This window comes from Neomonachus schauinslandi, chromosome 8, assembly GCF_002201575.2.
Source record: "Neomonachus schauinslandi chromosome 8, ASM220157v2, whole genome shotgun sequence".
In the NCBI taxonomy this organism is placed as follows: domain Eukaryota; kingdom Metazoa; phylum Chordata; class Mammalia; order Carnivora; family Phocidae; genus Neomonachus; species Neomonachus schauinslandi.
This window is the reverse complement of record NC_058410.1, coordinates 125,151,298-125,167,991: the sequence shown is the minus strand read 5'-3', so window position 1 is coordinate 125,167,991 and position 16,694 is coordinate 125,151,298. Positions and strand designations below refer to the sequence as shown.

Genomic DNA, 16,694 nt, shown 5'->3' with positions numbered 1-16,694 from the left:
AGACTGGGCAAGCGGAACGCGCGGGACCCCGAGGGGAGGGGCGGAGCTGGGGGGCGGGGCCTGCTGCCACTCCCTTGAGACCCCGCCCCTCGGACCAACCTCCCGCCTTGCCATTGGAGGGCTTCGGGGGCGGGTACGAGGGACACCCCCCTCTCGCCACCGGCCCCCGCCCCGCCCCCTGCCCGCCTATGCCTTCGGCCCTTCCAGGAGCCTCTGAGCACCAGGAAAGGAAACACCCGGGCTGCCACAGAGGGCCTGGACGCTGGAAAGGCGGGCCCCCCAGCCACCCAATCCGCCGGCCTGGTGACGTCACCAGGGGTGGAGCTACGTGGCTCCGCCCCCGGGGCCTGGGCCAGTGCCCCCACCTCGGAGTCTGCGGCTCCCGCGGGACGCGGGGAAGCGGCCGCCCTGTGCAGAGGCTCCACGTCACAAAGTGCTGCAGTCAGTACCCCGCACTCCCCTTCAGCCCCTCACTCTTCACAGCATGTCCCACTCCTCTTTTTTTGCCCCTTTCTCTGACTTTGAATCTCCAAATGTCTGAGAGAGTGTGGGGACCCCGGAGATGGGAGCGCAGATGGCACGCTGCCTGAAGAAGTAAATCCGATTCGATTATCTCCTTTATCCGTTTTCATTTCTACTGCCTATTTAATATCTCGATGTTTTCTCGTTTATTTTTGGAAGATTTGGGGGGGTTGTTTTCCTTTTTTTTGTTTTTTGTTTTCTCTCTTCAGGGACTTAAAGTTGGCCGATGCCTTCTGTAGCTTTTGATTTTAAAAAACTGGGATTTAGTCATCTTTTCGTGCAGAAAGGAAAGAAACCAAAGCCTAGGGGCCTTTAGAAAGGAAATAGCCCTGTTTTGTTTTTTATTCTTAACTCAAGCTGTCGTCGTTAGCACCTTGCACCGAGCACAGACGCAGCTGCAGAAGCACTCCGTTGCAGAGTAGGCTGCGTCTACACCGGGTTTGTGCCTGAGCATCAAAAGACAGTGCAGGTGTATGTGGATGCGGGTGTGCGTGTGCGTACGTGATGTACGTGTGTGCGTGTGTGTACGTGTGTGTGGCTCAACAAATAACCCCAAGAGGCGCATCAGGATCAGAAAGAGTCCCGCATACTATCAGTGGCCTTGGAAATTTCCTAAAGCTTTGAGAGTTAGTAAATCTCTAGTATCCGAAAATCATCTTTTCAGGGGCTCATTTCTCCGTGCTCTCCTATCCCCCCAAACAGGTGTCGCTGTGTCTCGTGAATCGGCCTCACGCCGGCTGGGGCGTCCGAAGTGGTGAAATTCACAGAGGGCACACCGTGTATATTTCAAGGGCCCCACCTGTGCGGACCAAACCCCCGGGCCTGGGCGTGTGCGCGCGCTCCCGTGCAGTGTGAGCAGGAGGGCACGGGGGGGCTCGGCTTGCGGGCGTGCGCGAGTGTGTGCGTGAGTGTGTGCTCACGCGCTCTAGGCTGCGCCCAGAGCTCAGCTGCTGGGTTGGAGAGAAAGAGGGTAGGCAAGTGCAGGGGGCAGGAGGCTGAGGGGGGATGTCGAATTAATAGAGCTGCTTTAGCTGTTTTCCCTCTCCCGTTCTTGCTCGTTTAAACCCCACAGCAACGTAGGGATAGGGGGCTGGATTCTCTGTTGAGCTGATGGAGGAGGGGGGAGTAAGTTGAAACAACCGAGTGGGCGCGCCAGGACTCCCCGGCTCCAGGCGGGGAGGGGAGAGGGAGCCCCTGCTCCGCGCAGGGAGGAGGCGGGGTTCGGGGACCCCGGGAACAGCGAGGAGGCGGGGGTGGCCGCGGGGACGGGCAAGTGGTCACCTCCGGGAGGCGAGAATTCGTTTGAATCGCACATTAATTGGAGATATCTGATTAATTCCAGCTTCTGATGACTATAAATGGCGATTCTCTACCAAGGTGTCTTTATTTAAAAAAAAAAAAAATCATTCCGTGTCATCCCCCACGTCAGGCCTGCTCGTGGGCGTGAGGCTGTACTTCCTCCGCCCCCTCCTAATGGAGTGAACCATTCCCAGCTCTTCCCCCCTCTCTCTCTCTCTCAGCCTCTCTCTCTCTCTCTTTCTCTCTCTCTCTTCCTCGCTCCCTCTCTTTCTCTCCTCCCTCTGCCTTCCCCGTGCATAAAGTCTCCGTCGCTCTTGGAACTTGTTGGCAATGCCTATTTTTCAGCTTTCCCCCGCGTTCTCTAAACTAACTATTTAAAGGTCTGCGGTCGCAAATGGTTTGACTAAACGTAGGATGGGACTTAAGTTGAACGGCAGATATATTTCACTGATCCTCGCGGTGCAAATAGGTAAGTGGCCGCCGGGCCGGGCTTGCGGATGGTGGCAGGCGGTAGCCGGCCCGGCCCGCGGCGCCGAGGGGGACCGACTGGCCCGCGGCTGCCGGGGGGGTACAGAGAAGCCGGCAAACCCCCAATGGTGGGGGCATCGGCTCCTAGGGACTCGCGCGTCCCGAGTTGGTTTTTCTTAAAAAAAGAGACTCCAAACGTTCGCCAGGAAATGTATGCAGCTGGCCGTTTTCAGGAGGGGGCTTCCCCCCCCTTTTTTCCCCCAAAGCGCACGTCCATTTTTGCTTCCCTTTCTCGGGTTAGACCAGGTTTTCTGCGCTCTGGGGCAATGCATTGACCCCTGCGATATGGCAAGGTATTATTTTGAAGGGTCGAAAGGTGAATGCAGGAACAAGATGGCTAGGCAGCTAGAATGGAAAGTTTATGTGCAGAAAGCAAAGATATTTCGGGGCTCAGACTGCTGCATTTAGAACTTTGTCATTCTCCCGCCCCCCACCCCCCCCCCCCCATATCCTAGCTGCAGCGTTTGCACCGGGCACCGCAGACCCGGCTGGGGTGCAAATTGAGAATGATAGGGAACCCCAGAGTACATATTTAAATATGCTTATCATTGAGGAGGTTGAATTCAGCCAGATATACGTGGATATAATTTTCTATGAATATATGCCTGTTCCTTTCCACATAGGCATCCGAATTATTTATATGGGAAAGGGTTAAGAAGTGTTTGCAATATGTCACGTCCAGGGTTTGTTATTTTTGTTTGGGGTTAATTATGACGGATTTATTTAGTCCCCATTTTATGTTAAGGAATGTTGAGTCCTAGTTACACTGTTTTGGGGCTTTTAAAAGTTCACGTTTTTCCTTACAGAATGAGGAAGACGTGATGAAAGGCAGCACTAGAAACCCCACTTCTTCGATGCAGGTTGGAGCATTAATTAACCTGACCTAAAAGTGAAAGTGAAGTAGATTATTAATAGAATGGACAAGAGAAAAAATAGAAACTCTTCAAAAGGGTTTTCTGGAGACCGAGGGAATTGTTGCCTCCTATCATATCAGGTTGTAGCATTCTTTACAGACAAACCCTTGCAGTATTTGGATAGGAGGATGCTTTAGGGAATGGGGCAGGAGAAAATGCATAATATTTTTCTCCATGAGAAATGTGGAAGAAATAGGGTTTGGAGTTATCTGTACATTAAAATGGATTCTTTGCAGTGTTTTTTTTTTTTTTTTATGTATTTGACATGATTTTGTGTATGTGATTTTTTTGCATGAACATTACGGGGATTTTAGACTGTGCAGGATGTTGGTGTTTTCCTTTAATTCTAAGAAATGACTTGATATTTTGAGTTTGGTTCTTTTGAATCTTTGACATTAGGGAAAAGAGATTCAATAAAATTAATAATTGCAGCAAATCCCTTAAATGTGGGAAGTGAATGTGGCATTTTGCAACTAGCCTGCAAATTTTTAGAGAGCAAGAGACAGCATTTATTTTTGATATAGGGATTTTAAGTGGAGCAGGTCTGGGGCTCTGTTTTCCTGGAGGGAAATAACCTTACTTTGGAGGGGTTTTAAAACCAGAGAGAGAGAGACTGTGCATGCGGGATAGCTTGGAACACATTAACCTCGACAGGAAAATGACCATTTGTTGGTTGTGGAATTGAAATTGAGCATGTTTGTTCCCGAATGTCTGCCCTTTCCCGCACCAGAGCCTCAATCTTTAATTCATGGCTGGGAGCTGTCCCAAATCATTGACATTTGGCAACAAAAGTGGGGGTTGGGAAGGGACGAGGATGGAGAGGGTGGTGAACGCAAATGAAGACACGCGGGAGGAAGTTTGAAATGAATGAGAGGTCGAACGAATGAATGAACGGATGGAAAAGGCACAAGACACGGACACCGGAGAGGAGAGGGAAGGAGCCCAGGTCGCGCGCCGGAGCCTCGCTGAAGCCGGGTTCAGGAAGGACAGCTAGGGTCGCACGGGCTGTGACCTGCTCGGATGCATGAGCTTCAAAACACGTCCCGCGCGCAAGCTCCGGTCCTCCCACAGCGAACTAGGGACGAAGCAGTTATAGTTGCAAAAAAAAAAAAAAAAAAAAACTCAGAAATTTTCACGGCTTCTTATTTTACACACGCATTCACTCACACATGCGCGGTGTGGAGGGTCTTCTCCTCCAGCAGCGCCCGCAAAGATAACGTGACAGGAGCGCTTCCCGCCCCCGGCGAGCCCCAATTCCCCCTTTTCCCCCTTTAAAATATTGTCAGTGCGTCTTAGGGACTACTTCTTCGCCACTGAGTTTTGGGGGTGGGGGTAAAGGGTAAGGAGAGACGGGGAGCTGGGTGGGGGAGGGGAAGAGGGACTGTATTTTACTTCGTTTTGGAGCTGCAAAGCTGCATTTGTGGCATGCATTATGGAGGAGGATGTGTAGGGTTCATTTCATTGTGACCGCATTCTAGTAGAACAAAGATTCGTTTTTTCTACCTCAGTGTTCTTTTTGATACTGCAGTCGCAAGGGCTTTTAATATTTCTCGGGGATGGGGGGGAGGGAGATTCATGAAGGTTTACGTATCTGCCCGAGCCGAGGTCGAAGTTAACCTTAGTCCCTTCCCCGGCGCTTCCCGTTCCGGATTAGAAAGCGCAAGGCCCGCCTTGCTCTTCCTGCAGCAATTTGCAAACGGGGAGCTCTCGGAGGCTGCTGCAGGTTCGGTCACCTTCCCTCTTGTCTGCGTCTGGCCCGGCTCTCGGGGACCAGCGGCTGGGGGTGGTGGGGGCAGCGAGGTGTATGGTCCTCTTTGGAGACATTCACATACAAGCCCTGGAGGCCAGAACACGGCCCAGGAAGGAGCCAGCGCTCTGGGTCGCGGGTACTGGAGGCCGATTTCCATTCTGAGAAGATTCGCCCCTTCCCTCTGCTCCCCTAGCCCCAACCGCGCGGATCAAAGGTTCAGGCGCCCCTCCTGGTCCCCTCGCGTGCTTTTGGCCGAGCGCCAGCGAACGTTTAGCCTGTTTCGTTGGCCTTGGGGTGGAGAGAAATGGCCTTGGCAATGGCAGTCCGGCGCCGTGGGGTTTGACCGCCCGAGGCCAGGAGAGAGGACTTTGGTGCCTCTTGGGTTACCTCCCTTCCCCCTCCTCCCCTGGTCCCAGCCGCTATCCCGCCCCGCCTCGCCCCCTGGAGGGAACCCAGAGCTAGAGGCCTAGAGCCCAGGGCGACGGCCACCTGGGCCCTTCAAGGTTGGGGCCTGGAGAGAAAAGGTCCCACCCGCTGCAGGCGGATTGGTGGCTGGTTTTTCGGGATGTGTGGGGCGCTGAGCCGCGGACAGAGTTTCACGGATTTGGCCCCCGCGGAGGTAACCCGGGGTCACCCGTGCCAACACAGCCGTGACTCTGCCCGGCCCTGAGTGCCCCGACCACTCATCACCCCCGCCCAGTCTCCGGACACCAGGCTGCTCTTTTTCCAGTGGGGTGGGGAGGCTGCGTGCGAGGATCGCACTCGGAACACATACTCCACGGTAGGCAATCAGTTTGATAATGAAACAATCCATTTTGATGGCTGCGGCTGGCTTCCGGAGACTTTATTAATTTAGTCATTCAGCAGTGTTTGCTGAGCACCCAACCAAGCATGGGGAGCTGGCCCGAGGCTTTCTCGCACGACATGGCCTGAGGTTCAGCTGCGTGGCCCCACGCTTTCCCGCCTCCTCACCCCTTCCTGGCCCCCGCACTCTGCTGTCGTTACCCCCTCTGTCACCTCAGAAATGCAAGATCGCACTTCGAGAGCCAGCACGGACTTGCTGGGGAAGTGTTGGGAAACGAAGGAGGGAGTGAGGAGAAAGAGAGAAATAAAAGAGACGGGGGAGGTGAGAAGAGGGGGCGATGGAAACAGAAAAAGATGCAGAGCAAGATGCGGGAGGGGGCTGCGGGAAAGGAATGGACTCGCCTCCCCCTCCCGCACCGGCTCACACGCAGACGGTCGGCACAAGTCTGTAGTTGGGGGCGGGTCAGTCCCTCTTGGGCCACATCTTGCCTTCACCTTTAACACTGGCGCCCCGCGAGGCTGGGCGTCGCGTCCGGGGCTGACGGGCCGCGGGGATGCAGGGCAGGGTCGCGACGCTGCTGACCGGTGTCCCCTCCTCCCCGCAGCGTACCTGGTGCAGGCCGTGAGAGCAGCGGGCAAGTGCGATGCGGTCTTTAAGGGCTTTTCGGACTGTTTGCTCAAGCTGGGCGACAGCATGGCCAACTACCCGCAGGGCCTGGACGACAAGACAAACATCAAGACCGTGTGCACGTAAGTGTCCTCTTTGGCCTGCTGGGTTTCTGTTCTGGGGGGCGCTGCTGAGGTCGGTGAGGGCTTGCCTGCGGGCCTGCGCTCTGAATTCCTCGCCAGCGCCAATCAGTGCGTGCTGGGCTTTGGACTCTCGCCCTCAGGCCTCGGCCAGGGCCTGCACTGCCCAAGGGGATCCTGTGGCCTGAGATGGGCAGAGGAGGATCCTCCCACGCGGGAGCTAGTTCCAGTCCTGTGCATCCTCACCCACACCCACAGAGGCACGGGCACTCAGGGCGCTGGAACCAGGAGCGAGGGGCAGAGAGAACTGCTAGCAGTTCCTCGCTCTACTTTCAGGCAGTCTTCATCATTCTTTTTTTTTTTTTTTTTTCCTGCGTGAATAAGTGGACTGCTGTGTACTCTCCGAAGAACAGTTGGTTTTGTTTTGAGGAGCGTTTTAGGAAATACTAGGTTTGCATAAAGGAAAAGTCAAAGTCACTGGCTTGTTGTCCATTTCCCCTGATAAAACCCCCTTGCACTACACACCAAGAACATTCAGGGGTAGGCAAGGGACCGCAGGTCCCTCTTTCTCTTTCTAAGAGAGAAGCTGAAAGAATATTTTGTTTTGTGCCAATGATTTTGCCCAAGAAAAGTATGTCCTGGGCATCCACTGACCATCTCTGCTGAGTTTGTGGCAAATTAGAGGCTTGGGAGAGCCACCCCCCTTGCCCGCCCCCCTTCCTCTCTGCATTCACTGGGTATCCCTAGGCCATGGCAGCTAAGGGCTAGGAAGGAGTTCCTGGCCAGGTACAGTGGCTTTTCCCAGCGCTTGGCTGAAAAGCACTGCTCCCACTAGCAAAGGAAGTAACTAGCAGAGAGCCCTACGGTAGTAGACCAGCGACATTTTAGTTGCTGCGGACCTTAGAAGTACCTCCATCCTCTAGCAACACACACTCACACACACACACACACACAGACTTCTTTTATTTTACTTCATTTTATTTTTCACAAAGAGCTGTAACTCCCACCACTCACCCAATAATGGCCCTTACCAAAAAGCCAAGGCAAGAGGTGTTCCTTGTTCCCCATAGGCTGATGAAACCATATTCTGCACCATCCTTTGTATACAGTGAAGTCCTTGTTCTCTCCCTAATTCCTGGGGAGGGGGTGTTTATTTGTTTAAATAATGAGTAATTAAATGGGGGTCAATTTTGCCACACACTTTCCTAAATACCCCGGTGTCCATCAAAAGCCACAGCAGTAGGTAGCTGGTACCTTCCTATCAGAAAAGGGACAAAAGGCTAGATCTGGGTTGCATATCCACCTACTTTAATTCCAAATGTCTGATGATAGGTAAGAATGTATCTATATGAAGCTTGACAAAAGGTTAGATATTGATCAGCTCCCAAACCTTCTATTATTTGCCAGAATTCAGTTATTCCAAGTTTTAAAAATTTTTTTAGCAGGACCTGGTCCTGGAGGATAGAAGTGAGGAGGACCCCGCCCCCCCCCCCCCCCCCAGGCTGCAGGCCACTGCTGGGTCTGGGCTCCCACTTCATTAATGGTACTGGTTGCTCAACATTCTGCTGAAGCCCATCACCTCTCAGTTCCATGTGGATATCTGTCCTTTTTCACCATATGCCTCTTCCAGGAGGGTCCTGTCCCCATCCGGGCATGCATAAAGAAAGAAGAGATTTAGATATCCTTTGGGAGGTGCAGTGACAGCAGAGAGCTGTCCCTCCGCCTCTTAGTTTCTCTAAATCTTGCTATTTATTATGAATTGAGGAACCTGGAAGCCCTGTGCTCCAGGCTTCCCAGTCCTCATAAATTAGAGACTCACAAAGGTCGTTAGAAAACAGCCAGAGCTCAAGGCAATCCAACAGGCATTTATATCTTTGCTATTAGCCAGAGGATGGGGTGGGAGTGGAAACAAGGATAAATCAAACATGGTGCTTGCCTTCAACGTACTTACAGTCCAGGCTAGCGAGCAGAAGGGAGAGATAGGAGAAAATACAACCAGCTTGCGTGGAGGGCGGTCGCTAGTGACCTGGCGCTAAAGGCCCTTGGGTGAAGTGGGAGCCAGCCCGGAGTTACCGAGACGCGCAGATCGACCCAGCACCGAAAGGAGACAGCGCCCCAGGAATCGATCACGGGTTGGAATTATATTTAGTCTCGGGATCTATTTCGGGTTTTCGGAAGAAAGGGGGACAATAAAAAAGGACAGGTTGGTTGAAGGTTGTGGGGGCGGGGCTACGAGCTGAGCCCAGGGGGAGGAAGTGGCTGAGGAAGAAGGCGCCGGGGCTCCGTGAAGAGGCGGGGGAGGGAGGACGAGGAGCGGAGTCCCTGGAAGGCTGGCAGCGGTGGGCACCGCGGTGGCACCGGAGTCCCGGCCTGGCGGGCTGCACACTACCCCCGGAAGGCCGTGGGGAGGCTGCATGGGGTCCAAGTCCACGAATGACTCTGGAGGGGGAGAAGAGGAGGGACCGAGCGCGCAGGGCCGAGAGCACTGGGATTTGCAAAGCAGAAGGTGGCTACAGAGCTGGCCCCAGGGCACCGACACTCACCAACTCGGGGAGGAGAGAGGCAGGCAGGAGTCTCCGGACCAAATCTGAGCCGGGGGACTGTGGAGAGCGAGGCCAGGGGCCACGGAGGGCCGAAGAGGAGGGGGAGAGGAGGAGGAAGAGGAAGTGAGGAACCGAACAGAGGAAAACCGAGGGGAGGGAAAAGGAGGAAGACAAAGAAGGGAAGAGGAAAGGATGGGAAAATCGGAGAACGGGAAACAAAAGGAAGGGAGGAGGGAGAGTGCGGGCGAAGGCGAGAGAGTACCGCAGAGAGGGGGGGGGGTGGGACACAGAAGGGACGAGGGGGAGGAGAAAGTGAGAAGCCAAGAGGGGAGGGCCGTGCTCTGAGCAAGTAACCCATCTTGCAAGCTAAGAGGCATTAATGGGCGGCAGCTTGCAAGGCTTAGCACTGTTTTCCTAGCTTTCCCCGAGGAGGACGAGCAATCTGTTTGCGCAGGCCGAGGTGCCAGCGCCCCGCAGCGGGTGCGGCCCGGCTCCCGGCTGCCGGGTCCCCGCCCGGGAGCGGGAAAGAGAAACCAGACGCCGCAGGGGGCGGCCTCTGCCCTCGGACGACGGCTTCCAGGGTGGGCCGAGGTCTGGCGAGGACCAGCCTAGCTGGACCCCGGCGCCAGGCGGGTGGAGAGGAGGTGGGGTGGCTGCCGGAGCGGTTTGCGAAGGCCGCGAGGCGGGGGAGGCGCAGGGGTGCAGGCCCCGGTCCTCCCCGCGCTCAAAGTCAACCTGCTTCTTCCGTTTTGTTCTGTTCCTCGCCAGATACTGGGAGGATTTCCACAGCTGCACGGTCACAGCCCTTACGGATTGCCAGGAAGGGGCGAAAGATATGTGGGATAAACTGAGAAAAGAATCCAAAAACCTCAACATCCAAGGCAGCTTATTCGAACTCTGCGGCAGCGGCAACGGGGCGGCGGGGTCCCTGTTCCCGGCGCTCCCCGTGCTCCTGGTGTCTCTCTCGGCAGCTTTAGCGACTTGGCTTTCCTTCTGAGCGCGGGGCCGGCTCCCCCCGCGCGCCCACCCACACTCACTCCATGCTCCCGGAAATCGAGAGGAAGATCCATTCGTTCTTTGGGGACGTTGTGATTCTCTGTGATGCTGAAAACACTCATATAGGATTGTGGGAAATCCTGATTCTCCTTTTGATTTCGTTTGATTTCTTGTGTTTCATTTGCCAAACGTTACCAATCAGTGAGCAAGCAAGCACAGCCAAAATCGGACCTCAGCTTTAGTCGGTCTTCACACAAAAATAAGAAAACGGCAAACCCACCCCATATTTTTTTTAATTTTTAATTTTTATTTTTGGCACAAGTATCTCAGGAACGGCCCTGGGCCACCTACTATATTAATCATGTTAATACATGACAAATGATGGGCTCCTCCTAATAAGAAAGAGAGGAGAGGAGAAGGCCAGGGGAATGAATTCAAGAGAGATGTCCACGAGGAAAGCATATGGTGAATAACTCACGCTCACGTCTTTCTTCCACAGTATCTTGTTTTGATCATTTTCACTGCACATTTCTCCTCGAGGAAAGTGAAAGGACAGATTGTTGGCTTTGTGGTTTAAGGATAGGAGGGAGAGAGGGAAGGGATTGAGGAAATCTCGGGTGTCTAGGTAAAGGCTTCCAGAAGAATCGCTGCTAAAGTCACTGAGAGGTTAAGCTTTACCTGCTGTTGTCGACGCATCTTTCCAAGTCCACTGCCTTTATTTTCCCTCTTGTTTTAGCTGTTACACATACTGTAATACCTGAATATCCAACGGTATAGATCACAAAGGGGGGGTGTGTGTTAAATGTTAATCTAAAATATAGTTAAAAAAAGATTTTGACATAAAAGAGCCTTGATTTTAAAAAAAAAAAAGAGAGAGAGATGTAATTTAAAAAGTTTATTATAAATTAAATTCAGCAAAAAAAAGATTTGCTACACAGTATAGAGAAGTATAAAATAAAAGTTATTGTTTGAAATGGGGGTGTCGTTTGTTTCCTGCCCCAAGCCTGCTTTCTTGCCCCAGTGCCCGGGTTACCCGTAGGGACAAGTGATGCCGCAGGATACATGCACCTGTTCGCAAGCCAGTTGATAACCTACCATCTTCAAGCAGACCTTCTTCAACTAGGTCATTTTGCCACTTTTCCGAAATTCTATTTACTTAAAGAAAAGAAAGAGGAAGTTGTATTTTTAATAAATAAAAAGCAGAGATCTTTTCTAGGTGAGGTTTCGGGGAATTGGGGTTTCGCGAGAAAACACACGCAGACCCAAGGCCGGTGCCCAGCCTGCGGCCCCCGCCCCAGGCGGGTCGGAGCCCTAACCACGATCCGTGCAGGCCGAGTCCTAACCACGATTCGCCTCTTCCTCTGCGGTGGCCGGAGGCAGCTTGCGAACGAACCGCCATTAAGGGCTCTAGCAGAGGGGCCAAGGAGAGACTGTGGTCCCTGGCAGGGATCGGGTGAATCCTTTCATAATTAATAAGACAGCTCAGCTGAAATGGCGAGGAGACGGGGCCCCATTGATCTGGCAGTCAGCTGCTTCCACCTCTCCTATTTATAGGCCCCGCATGGCCTTACGGAGAAGTAAACATTCGAGAGTAAACACCAGCAGAGGAGACCGGGGTCCAAGGCCACAGGAATTGGAGCAGGCTGGGGGAGGGAGAACCGAGCGTACGTCTCTGGGTTCAAGGAAATCGAAATCTGATTTCTAGGAGAAGGTGAGTGTGGGAGGGAGCTGCCGGAGGCGGGCGGGGTGGAGGACTGGTGGAGGGAGGCCCCGGAGGCTGCGGCGGGTTCCCGCGCGGGGGAGCGAGTGGGCCGCCGCCCGGAGGGTACGCTGGGGCTCTGAAATGCAATGTGTAAACAATCGCTAGAGTAACAGTTCATAAATCAAACCCAGTAGGTCGCAGCCCAATCTGCATTCCCCCCACGGATTGAATTCTAGCAACACATGCGTCCCTGCGCCCCGAGCGCTAGAAGCTGCCGGGATTCTTAATGGCAGCATATATTACCGCGGCCAGTTCACGCACGCGCCGCGCCCGGCCACTCCTGGGAACAGTTTCACCCGCCACCCCCCTACCCAGCCCCTCCTCCGTCGATCCCCTATTCTCAGCCAAAAGCAAAGGAGATCCTCCCTGCCTGCGCGGAGTGGTCACCCACAGGGAACGTTGGTTGTTTTGGAAAATAGCGTTTGGTTTTGATCATTTCGTTTCACTGGTTATTTTCGGTCCAAGTATAAGTAGAATGATTCTACCCCGAGCTCAATCCCTGGAATTCAAATTAAAATGTTTGAGCCTGTTTTAAATACGAATCTATTTAATGAGGGGGAGGAGAACAGTGGAAAGAGGGAGGGTCTTCTATCATTTTTGCCAGGATAGCTCGCCGCCTCCTGTCGGTATCTTTCCCCAGGAAACCTGGGGGCGAACCGGTGCACACAACTGGGCCCCTTGCTAGCCAAAGGAAAACGCACGCATCGCTCTCCCCAGGCTTTGGGGGAGGGAGGCATCCGCGACACACGGAGGATGCCCCTCCCCTAGCAGCGCGGGTTTCCCACCTGGAAATCTGTCTCCTTCGAGATCTGGGAGGAGGCGAGGCTGAGGGAGGAGACCGAGGCGACGGGGCGGGGAGGATTGGGAACGCGGGCTCGTTTGCTCTCCCAACAAGGTTCTTCTCAAGGAACCCCGTCCTCCTGCGGTTCCAACTGCCTCCCCAGAGGGAGGGCGCTCCACCGCCACGTCCTTCCACGCCCCCACTCCGCCCTGTCCCAGGTCGTCCTGGGGGTGCCTCGATAAAGCTTGGTGCCCACCGTGTTGGGGGCTCCTTTGCCCTGTCCTAAGCCGGCACCACCAGCACGTGCGCTCGGGAGGAGCCCCAGGATTGGCAACGCGAGTCTCGGAAACACAGGCTGCGGCATCTGGCTCGTCAGAGAACATCTCTTCTTGTTGTGGTGATTGTTTAGATTATTATCGCGCCGTCTTCGACTATAATTTGCTGTTTAATCATGATGACATCTCCATATGTTAGTTGTTGTTTTTAAGCAGCAACGCAGTAAGCCCTGTTCCCGGCTCAGTGAGATATTAACCAGGGTGCGCACATCCCTCACCCAGATGGGGGTGGGGAACCGAGTGGGTTTCGGGCACCGAGGAAATGGTCATACCAACATCCACCTCTCCCAGCAGCTTCCCTTGCTCTTGCACGGCCCATTGCCATGTGGCCCACCGGCGCTGGCTCTGAGCCTCTGAGAACTTGTTGGGATTGCAGAAGCGCCCTCCTTCACTCCACTCCCTGCCCAAGTAGATACAAGACACAGAAGTTCACTTGAGTGCAATATTTGGTTATCCTCGTGAAAATATCAGAGAGGTCAGCTCCAGAGCCCTTGGGAAGGGGAAGTAGAGGGAACAAGGAGACGGCAAGAGAAGGAAGACCTGAAAAATGGGGATGCAGAGGAAGATGGGGAAAACATCCAGAAATAGAGTCAGCAGAGGGGAGAGAGGGAGGCGAACTTTTTAAACACAGACAGAGATGATGGCGAGACTTCGAGTTGGAGATGGTAGAGTTGCGGAGGCATGAAGGATAGAGAAGAAATTGGGACTGATTTTCGTTCAGGACTCTCAGAGAAGCAAATGAGCACAAGGACCACCGTGCAGATTCTCTTTATGTGGATCCAGAGATGCTTTCACTCCAGCTGGAGCCTCAAGGGTAGTGCACAGTCATCACAGAGCCTCGAGCCTGTGGGCTAGGCAGGCCTGAGGGATGTGCGTGGCAGGCGAGAGCACCAGCCCCCTCCACATGCCAGAGCGCGCCCCTGGAGAAATCAGATGGCTGAGAGGAGAGGAAGCCTTTCCTTCTTTCCTCCTTTCCCCCTCTACCCCTTCCCCCCTTCCTGAAACTCCTTCAGATCCAGGCAGGGCTGCTTCTGGGAAGGTCTCCAAACGTTCTCTCCCTCTCCCACTCCCCTGCACACACAAGGCTCTGTGCATGGCAGCTCCAGGCTGGGCGCCAGCAGTCCTGGAAGCATCCACTCTCTGGAACAGTCTACTGCCGGGTCCCGTGCGACCAGAGAAAAGGTCCACTTGTCTCACCGCTCCAAAGCGGTGCTTCCCTCCTCCCTTGCCCCTACTGGGAAAATAAAGTGGGGACAGGGCCGTGAGGATGCCAGTTGTATGGCTGGAGCAAGACCCATGGTTCTCCGCCTGGCAAGCCCTGCCCCTCAAGTCACTGCCGGTGGGGCATCAGGGAACTTTGTAAGGCTATAGTTTGTTCCCTCCTCCCCCAAGGAGAAGAGTGTCTCCCAGTGACCCTTCCTTGATGTTGGGGCCCCGAACCTCAGCCACAAACCCCAAAGCGGGAATAAAGAAACCCTGCCCAGCCCTGCCCACTTGAGCCCCCTGGAGTGAAGAGGAAGGGTAACATTCCCATCCAGATTCTCACCCTCGAAGGACATGACCTTTAGAGTGAGGACTTCAGAGCCAAAAGACCTGTTACCAGCTGCATAATCTTGGGGGGGCGGTTACTCAACCCCCATTTCCTCCTCTGTAAAATGGGGATAATCATACCTACCCCGTTGGGTTGCATTTTGTTTCCGATGAGATAACATAGATAAAGCGTTTTCCCACTTCATGCCTCTTACCTAGTGTCAGGTATTATTTTTGCTTTCTCCTGTCTCTATACCAGCTTAATCCGATAAGTCTTGCTGAATTCTTCAAAACAACCCCTAGTAGAAAGCCTCATTATGACCCGTAATACTTTGGGGAAGTTTTTCTTCATAGTCTAGCAGCTTAAATTCCTCTTGCTGCAGGCTACTTAGCGCTCCACCCCACTCTGGCCTTCTCAGAGGATGCTCTAGTTAAGCTCCTTGAATTAAGTCAGCTGCTCCACACCGACTATGCCCTCAGACCCTCCGCCCACACCCCTCCAGCACTGGCTTTCACTGCCTGCCAACCCCCACCATGGAATCCCTAGGTTCTCTGAGAACTGACCAGATTTACCTTGGAGCTTCCTCAACAGTTTCCCTTCTTTCTCTTCTCTCTGCTATTTATATTATAATCACTTATTATAAATTAGTATTTATATTAAAGTCCTCTTCCCAAATGAAAACATAAAGTATTTATGTCACCATCAAAGCAATACATTGATACATAGAAGGAAAACAAAGTAACCCATCCTGCCCTGTTAATAGACAGATATGTATCCTTCGATACTTTTCCCCATGCTCTGAAAACATTGACATGAACCCATTCACAGGGTGGAGAAGTTTTTCTTTCTTTCTTTCTTTCTTTCTTTCTTTCTTTCTTTCTTTCTTTCTTTCTTTCTTTCTTTCTTCCTTTGAGAGAGAAAGAGCACGCACAAGCGCCAGTGAGGAGGGGCAGATAATCTTTTTTTTTTTTTAAGATTTTATTTATTTATTTGAGAGAGCGAGCATGAAAGTGGGGTGAGGGGCAGAGGGAGAAGCAGACACCCCACTGAGCAGGGAGCCCGATGCGGGGCATGATCCTGGACAGGAATCATGACCCCAGCCATAGGCAGACAGCAGATGCTTAACTGACTGAGCCACCCAGGTGTCCCAGGGAGAGAGAATCTTCAGCAGGCTCCGAGCTCAGCACAGAGCCTGATGTGGGGCTCAATCTCAGGACCCTGAGATCATGACCTGAGCCAAAATCAAGAGTCAGACTGAACCACCCAGGTGCCCCAAGTTTTTTTTTTATCTTAACAAAATTATGATATATGTTTCTTTTGTACCAAATCCTTTCAGATCAATAACTAAACAAATAACTCCTTTTAAATAGTTACACAGTATTTCTCAGATGGCCATACTACAATTTATTTAATTCTCTACCCATTGATAGACATTTAGGTTTCCCAGTTTTTTGTTGCCCTACAAATATTGTTATAATAAGTATTCTTGTTCAAACAACCGTATGTATCAGTATTTTTGTTTCTTCAATAGAATAGATTCTGCCAAAGTTGGATTGCTGGCCAGAAATATATGTATGTGTGTTTATTTTTTATTTTTAAAATGTATATATGCTTTTAATTGGGAAAAAATGCTGTTGTATTATTTTCCCGAAGTGTATAGAGTGCCCGTTTCCCAGCATCATCATCAGCACTGTATGTTAAGACTTTCAGTTTTGTCAGCCCAGTAGGTAACCTGGTAGCTTTCTGGAAGGCCAGCCTTTCTGAGCATTCACGTTGGGTTGTCTGGGCCCCTTTAGGGCCCTGATAGCCACCAGAGCTCTGTCCAGGAAGACAGCTAGACTTTGAGTCCTCCTCCCCTAGGCAGCCACATAACCCTGAAAGTAGGGACTTTCATGCAAAGTCAGGTGTAATTAGTCCTGGAAAATTCTGATTCTCTCAGGCTAATCCAATCCACAAGCCTCGGGAGCTAAGGACATAGGTACTGCAGGGGCAGGTTCAGTGAGTGATTGTGGGCAGGCAGAGGTGGGGCTCATCTGTTGGTCCCATCCCCCCACACACATACACCCCCCACCCCGCTCCTGCTACTTCCATTAGGAGCTATTCTCACAGCCAAACCAGCTCTGTGGGTCAGTATCAAGTCTTTGATCCCCTGGCCTGTCTGCAGTGGAAGGTGAGAGAAGGA

At 52.7% G+C, this 16,694-nt stretch overlaps 1 protein-coding gene across 1 annotated transcript; it reads left to right on the top strand.

The window, feature by feature from the left end:
• The first annotated feature begins 2,007 nt into the window (after window positions 1-2,007).
• On the top strand, window positions 2,008-11,079 carry NRN1 (neuritin 1). Its single transcript, XM_021697019.2, has 3 exons — window positions 2,008-2,290; window positions 6,423-6,567; window positions 9,876-11,079. Exons 1-3 carry the CDS (start codon window positions 2,236-2,238, stop codon window positions 10,102-10,104), a joined length of 429 nt encoding a protein of 142 aa, XP_021552694.1. The 5' UTR covers window positions 2,008-2,235; the 3' UTR covers window positions 10,105-11,079.
• Window positions 11,080-16,694: the final 5,615 nt, after the last annotated feature.